This window comes from Rhodnius prolixus, unplaced genomic scaffold, assembly GCF_049639745.1.
Source record: "Rhodnius prolixus isolate KJV_2025 unplaced genomic scaffold, Rpr scaffold_6, whole genome shotgun sequence".
NCBI classification, from domain to species: Eukaryota; Metazoa; Arthropoda; class Insecta; order Hemiptera; family Reduviidae; genus Rhodnius; species Rhodnius prolixus.
In genome coordinates this window covers 24,700,902-24,708,271 of record NW_027411634.1, presented here as the reverse complement: position 1 = coordinate 24,708,271, position 7,370 = coordinate 24,700,902, and the positions used below count along the sequence as shown (strand labels likewise).

At 31.3% G+C, this 7,370-nt stretch overlaps 2 protein-coding genes across 2 annotated transcripts; one reads left to right on the top strand and one right to left on the bottom strand.

Moving 5' to 3' along the window:
- Window positions 1-289: 289 nt before the first annotated feature.
- On the bottom strand, window positions 290-748 carry ox (ubiquinol-cytochrome C reductase complex subunit oxen). Its single transcript, XM_074140273.1, has one exon. The coding sequence runs from the start codon at window positions 592-594 to the stop codon at window positions 418-420; it is 177 nt and encodes a 58-aa protein (XP_073996374.1). The 5' UTR covers window positions 595-748; the 3' UTR covers window positions 290-417.
- A 55-nt stretch (window positions 749-803) lies between these two features.
- Window positions 804-7,037, top strand: Arp1 (Actin-related protein 1). Its single transcript, XM_074140259.1, has 8 exons — window positions 804-1,005; window positions 1,164-1,228; window positions 1,352-1,678; window positions 1,749-1,892; window positions 1,967-2,132; window positions 3,873-4,046; window positions 4,833-4,895; window positions 6,363-7,037. Exons 1-8 carry the CDS (start codon window positions 958-960, stop codon window positions 6,504-6,506), a joined length of 1,131 nt encoding a protein of 376 aa, XP_073996360.1. The 5' UTR covers window positions 804-957; the 3' UTR covers window positions 6,507-7,037.
- The last annotated feature ends 333 nt before the right edge of the window (window positions 7,038-7,370 follow it).

The window sequence follows — 7,370 nt, the reverse complement described above, 5'->3', positions numbered from 1 at the left end:
TAAGGGGTTCGGGAATAAGCTGAGTCGCATGCCAAGAATTTGTATTAAACAATGATTCAGCTCTACATAAGTATATTATAGAAGTCTGCAAGTCTTCGATATGAACCCGTCCTGATAAAATTTGGCAATAAAGCTGAGAAAAGTTCACTTAATTTATTACTCTTTCAAAGAATAACCGCAAGGTTCATTGCTCAAAAAAAGCTATAAAAATTTTCAGATGATAAAAAATTAAATTGCTGGATCAACAAGAAACGAGGAATTCCAGAGGGATAGCTAAAAACAAGGCACATAAATTTAATAAATATTTAATTACACTAGCTCTATTATGCGTACATAACACAGTTCACATTTTTTTTACCAAATTAATGCTTGTTCATAAAGAAAAACTGCTGTAGAACCTTCTAGTTTTGCTGAAGTTTATTCATAGTTATGTTTAATGTGCTTCCAAAGTTTTCCTTCGTTCATGCTCTCAAACCATTTTTCTGTTAATAGATCAAAAGTCCTTTCGAAGAAAAAAGCTCCACCAACGAGTGCTAGTGTATAAGTAGAAGTCCTCTTGAAAATTGAGTTATAAACAGACCTGGCGAAACTCATAATTTCGGCTATATTATACACTGACTAATAAAAGTATCCAACAATAGCTAAAAAAGTTACGGAGTGGTTATAAGAGGTAATAAACAGCTGATCGGTATTTTGAGATTTCCTATCATGGAAATTCCAAAACATTAACGTAAACAAAATAGTGTTAAAAAATTATATTTTGGAATTAAATGGGCAGTTAGAAAAAATATTTTTGAAAAAGTGCTTTTTATTTGTAGTAACCTGACAGAATATAAAATCCATTGTGCAACATGTCGGCACACAGCAGGTACTGAGGGCAGCCGGTAGGAGTGGTGGTGTCGATCTCTTGAAGGGTTAAATTTGCTAATTTTATTGTTTTAATTGTTAAGTGGAGGCATGGAGCCCTATGAAGTTATTATTAATCAGCCAGTAGTTATAGATAATGTAAGTATGTTATTTTTTACTAAGAATATTGTATAGAAAACAATTATTCTGAACTATGTAAAAGGTTTACAGTTTACCTCGTTGAAAAGCCTCTTATTGTAGATCTCACAATTCCAATATTTTCTTTAAGAAATTATAAATATCTTAAATTGCTTCAGGGTTCCGGAGTGATAAAAGCTGGATTTGCTGGGGACCAAGTGCCCAAGTGTTGTTTTCCCAATTAGTAAGTACTTTCCCCTTATTTGACTTAGAGTTTTTTAACTGTTGACAGTCTACTTTTTTATAATGTTAATAAGCTCATAATTGCCTTTGAGTTTGATATTTTCATAAAATTATTTAAATTTAGCATTGGCCGCCCGAAACATGTAAAGGTTATGGCTGGCGCCTTAGAAGGCGAGATCTTTGTTGGACCAAAAGCCGAAGAACATCGAGGTTTACTTAGTTTGCGATATCCTATGGAACATGGAATTGTTACCGATTGGAATGATATGGAACGGATATGGCAGTATGTTTATGGTAATGACCAGTTGCAAACGTTTTCCGAAGAACATCCTGTGTTATTGACTGAAGCGCCACTCAACCCTAAAAAAAATCGTGAAAAAGCTGCAGAAATCTTTTTTGAATCTTTTAATGTTCCAGCGCTTTATGTTTCCATGCAGGCTGTATTAAGTTTGTAAGTAAAAAAATTATTTATAAAATTTCGTTTTTGAATTGCTAATTAAGTAGCTAACGTTATGTTATAGATACGCAACTGGTAGAACTACCGGTGTAGTGTTAGATTCAGGCGATGGCGTCACCCATGCTGTTCCAATTTATGAAGGTTTTGCAATACCACATAGTATAATGAGGGTAGATATTGCGGGAAGGGATGTTTCCAGATATCTCAGGTTTCTTCTACTTCTCACTCATTTCTTGTACCTTCATTTTTTATTTAATATGCTTATATATAATTTACTGACAGACTTTTGCTGAGGAAGGAAGGAGTAAATTTAAAGACTACCGCAGAGTTTGAAGTAGTGAGAACAATAAAGGAAAAAGCATGTTACCTCTCAAGTAACCCACAGAAAGAAGAATCTGCTGATACAGAAAAATATCAGTATATACTACCTGATGGAAGTACATTAGATGTAATTTTTTTCATTATCATTTTGATAGAAACTAATTCACTTATTTTGTATGCCATCTCTTATAATCTCGTTTCATATTAATATTTTTTCGTCATGTAGAAATATGATTATAATTTTTAACGGTTCTGCAGGACTTAATCCTAGCTAGAACAAGAATTGCGATCTTGCCAAATTTTGGTTTTAAGTTTTCCCCGAAAATACATTATTTAGGTTTCTATCTTAGGGCATATTTAGGTTTAAATACTATATTTAGGTTTAGTGAGTGCGAAGAAACTGCAATGATCATACTTAGTATCCCGTTTTGGACTTTGTATCTTCGTGCTAAGTTTCGTAGTATTTAAACCGAAAGTATCACTGATGCAGCTTTTCATTTTTTTTGCGATTTTCGAAATTGGCTCCTGCGAGTTTTATCAAATGTCGTCGCTACTTACTCTTCTAAATGCCTATCATTTTTTAATTTTTGTGGGACACATTTAAATGTCATCAAAGGTCTATTGTGCCCCTATGATCACAGATGAGACCATAGACCTTATAAAATATCCCCATGTGATGAAACAACTCACCTTGGTTCTCTGTAAGTCCTAGGAAGAGAAAAGGAAGTCGAAATTTAGAGACAACCCCAGGCTTCACATCTCCCCTCTCCAATGCTCTCCCCAGATATTCTGAAGAAGATTCCTCTCGATTAAAGAAACAAGAGATCTCTAGGAATATTTTCTTAAATAACGGTAGCCATATGTTGCGAATAAACATTTTGTGAAGAAGTCTTTCCCAAATTAAAGAAACCAGTTTTTCTGGGAAACTTCTACTAAGATAGGGGAGTAGGTAATCAGAGATAACCATTTAGCAATGCCCTCCATAGATTCCAAAAATAACGCCTTAAATCACAAACAAGAAGAAAGTAAATACTCACCTCTTATCCTGTTAAACACCCAAGCTTTAGAGTAATCCTAAGGGATAATCAGTGGAAACATCCTACTTCTGGTTCCAGATATGTTTCTGAGAAAACAGGGAACCCGCAGATAGGGATAATCTCTTCTCTATCTGAAATGTAATTAAGTTATCTGTTCATCTCCCCAGGAACGGTTACTTCTTCTTCAACTTCTGGTTTTCTTCAGTTTTTCCTGGGAGCTGCTACTTTAGTGCCTTGTTATTGTAATGAAACATCAAATGCTGTCACTGGTAGAATCCCTAATTTGCAGAAAATTGCTAATTATTTTGAAATTGTATTTGAAATGGCTTTCTTAATGTTGAAAGTGTGTTTTGATCCATACAATAGTAGTTCAGTTTTGTCACCTAAACTGAATAAACAATTTCTAATGATGTTTCACGTCAGGGATGGAAAATCCTGCTTTCTACGACGAATATAGTCAACGATACATTGCATTAATCTTTATTTATTTGAGAATTCATTTTTTTTAATAGGATAATTTGAGCAAAGGTGAAAGTAAATTATAGGCTTCTTTTCAGAACTTGTGAAAAGTTCAGAGTTAAATATTTAAACCCTTATACAACTGTCCTACCGGACAATTTTAATTCATTGTGAGATTATTTATGCAATCGTTGAGACCAGCACGTGAAAATCCCATAGCTCTGATATTGGGCGCAATTCTCGCTGAATTAAACCGATATTGTGGAATTTTGGAAGCAATCCTTACATTTTGACTCATATTTTCTATGTTTATACAACATTTTCTAAAGACGCAAAAGTTTTCTAATTATATATGCGAATACTTCTTACAGATTGGAGCGGCAAGATTTCGAGCACCGGAAGTATTATTTAGACCAGATCTTATAGGCGAAGAATGTGAAGGAATACATGAAGTACTTGTTTACTCAATTCAGAAATCTGATTTAGATCTCAGAAAAGTTCTTTTTCAGAATATTGTGCTATCTGGTGGCTCTACGCTTTTTAAGGTGCGTATCTTTTACTTACTATCTTTAATCCTCGCAACTATTTCGATGTTGACGCGCCTTAAATCATTAAAAAAAAAATATTACGCTGTTACGTAGATTTTTCTATTTAAATGAACATTTTTCAGAAAGGGTTCAATTAGTATTTAGTATTTATAGCTAAGATTAGTATTTACACGCGTTTTATTGTCTAAAAGTAATAAAATTTCAGTTTTTATGCATATCTATTTTTTTTTTTTTTTTTGCCTTCTGAGCGGGCAGATTAGCCATATACATATCTAATATTACTACAATTTTAGAAACAACAAAAAACTAAATCTTAAAAAACCCTAAATACTAAATATAATAAAGCTAACATGTATTGTGGTACAGGGTTGCACTCCTGGACTAGGCCTTGGAATTGTATTTAATGGTAACTAAAAGAAATTTTCAGTATAGTATGATTGCTATCCGCCTCAGTTCACGACACCTAATAGGTAGTTGGACGTAAAGCCTGCCTGAAAAAATAGGAATTACTTTACTTAGCTTTTACCAAATCTAATATTGCTATAATTTCAACACTTACAGTTGGTTTACTAGTAAAACCAGAGGTTTATGTAAGATCTACAAAAAATTGTATATCAGTCCATTGGTTGTCAGGGTTTCACCCTATTTGTAATATTTTCTTTCTTTAAAGTTGTGAAGTACAATGGACCTAAGGAAGAGAAAAAAAATAATTGTGATTCACAATCGCAATAAAAATGTATATGTTGATTTAAATGTTTAATTTGTTTTGAACTTTCGTTTCAGGGTTTTGGTGACAGATTATTAGCAGAAATCAAAAAAGTTGCGCCTAAAGATATTAAAATAAGAGTAAGTTCTCATTATTTTCATAAATACGCCTATCACTGGTCCAGTTAAATGAGGCCAGATTAATTTTATATGATCAGACCGACAGTTTTGAAATCAGTTCCATTTCTGGTGTAGCCTGGAATTTAAAAGTAAAAAAATATTAATTATTTGTAGGATCGATCTGCCAGTCGAAAGCTAAAGAAAGTATACGGATTGAAATTTTGCATTAAATCTCTTGAAAACGATAATCCAACTATTTCTCGAAATCCAATTACTATTATCTGGTATCATTTGAAAATAACTCTTTTGAAACGTTATTCTGAAATTTTACCTTACAAATATTGAAATCGTGCCGTATTCGCAGTTATCTTTGAGCTCTTCTCTTTAGGGGAGGAGTACTGTAATCGCAGTTTAATTTCTCATGTGAAATTGTTATATATCTTTCACATTGATGTCCAAAGTATGGGTTCATGGGCATCTAGAACCACAAGGCATTAATATAAAAACATTTTATCTCTTATGGCCGGCGTAAATCAGCTTAATTGCTCTCGATATTCGAATATTTATTTATCATTACATATATAAATTTGTTCCAATCAAGGAAAAAAAAATTATCTAAAAGGTACAAAAATCTCCTTAACAAAAACTTACCGAACATTTCATTTATTCTTCAGCTTTAGAAATGTTCGTAAAAGCCTGTGTTTTAATCAGATCGTATAATATTTGATATCTTTTTTAGTAATTATAATTAATATTGTTTAAAATTTATTAGATTTCACAGACCCCTATGCTGGCCATTACATTCACAATTTTTTTTTTTTCTTTTGTTAAAATATTTGTATATAGCAGTAGGCCCTTAATTTGCATCTTCATTACATCTATTCCAAATTATTCTTCTTTATTCTGAATAATCATCACACAAACATACATTAAAATAGAAAAAAGATAGTTAGTTTAGTTTATTACTGTCGTAATCTGAAATACGGAGTTCAAATTACATTTCAGTCATGAATTCATCTTACAGAAGAATATGGAAAGCCCAAATTACATACGTAGTTCTCACTTTGTTTTTAAAGTTTTTATTTAGATATCTCGAATTATTCATTTCAAACAAATCAGTACATTTCACAAAGGTCAAAATGGCTTAAATGTAAATGTTCGTGTTTCCTCGTACTCTTTTCGGTAAGTTTGTATGTATAATTAAGTTTAAGTTTATAAATAAGTTTATACATGTAACTATATAATAAAGAGCATCAGCTGCGAAGGCTACTAGCACATATTATATTTTTGCCAAACATTTTCATACAGTTAGCTATCTTTTTAATCCAGTTGATGTTTTGTTTAGTTTTTATTATTTTACTAGAAGGTTTCGTAAAAACAGGTGTCATTTTATTGAAAACATTTTTTCTCATCTTTTATCTATTTATTCTTTTCTTATTACATTATTTACTAATGTAATCAGTTATTTTTTCTGTTTATTTCAAACAGATCTCAGCACCACAAGAACGACTATATTCTACATGGATAGGAGGTTCTATTTTAGCTTCTCTGGATACTTTCAAGAGGATGTGGGTATCAAAACGGGAATTTGAAGATGAAGGTGGAAGAGCGATACATAGGAAAACTTTCTAGGACCTTTTTACTCAATTGAAACAATTGCATCATCGTTATCGCAATCATTGTTACATTGGACATTTTATTGCGGACAAAATGTATAAATCATTCTCTCTCTCTTTTTTTTTTTTTATTTAGGGAAAAAAAAGCTTTTGCAAAATTAGGTCAAAATGAAAGAAAAACTAAAATGACTAACAGAAAAGTAGTAAAATTGTCTCTTCCCTCAGGTGTGTTAAATGTTAAGATGTGCAGTGATTGTGTACATACCTAAGTAGGGAATTTTAAAAAATTTATACGAAAAAGGAATAATATATGTATGAGGGCAAAAATGAACATTATTTTTTTAAAAGTATACTGAGGAATACGGTGAGGTATTACGATGATAGCACAATCCTAATAAGAAACATTACAAACCCTCGATTCAAAAGACGTCTTCTTTCTTTATTTTTTTTCTTTCTTTCCCGGCGGAACAACATAGAACTATGAAGTGCAATTATATGCTATTTGTGAATACGTTGCATAATGTAAATATATGTTGTATTTGCACTATTTTTTTTTTTTATGATTATATATATTTTTTTTATAAGTATTTATTATTTTTGTTACTTACTTTATTACTTTTGCATTTATTATATTGTAAAATTTCATAATTTACTTAGCTTACACCTTTAGTTACTAAAAAAAAGTAATTATTTAAGCACGCTATTATATGCTTAAAAAATGAAATAAGTAAAACTTAGAAAGTTCTCTTATTCTTACTTTACTTTGTAACAAACTAAAGTAACCAAAGTTAAGAATGCGATAAATTATCAAAGATAAAATTGAAGTGTGATTTAAAAAAAAAGTAAGAGAAAAAGTATTAGATGTTAATTAATTTATGCA

Excerpts from the sequence above, each read along its gene's own strand:
- ox (XM_074140273.1), bottom strand. The coding sequence starts at position 594 with ATGAGTTTCGCCAGGTCTGTTTATAACTCAATTTTCAAGAGGACTTCT.
- Arp1 (XM_074140259.1), top strand. The coding sequence starts at position 958 with ATGGAGCCCTATGAAGTTATTATTAATCAGCCAGTAGTTATAGATAAT. Across the intron at positions 1,229-1,351 it reads AAGTGTTGTTTTCCCAATTA|CATTGGCCGCCCGAAACATG; the intron begins GTAAGTACTTTC and ends ATTTAAATTTAG. Across the intron at positions 4,047-4,832 it reads GTGGCTCTACGCTTTTTAAG|GGTTTTGGTGACAGATTATT; the intron begins GTGCGTATCTTT and ends CTTTCGTTTCAG.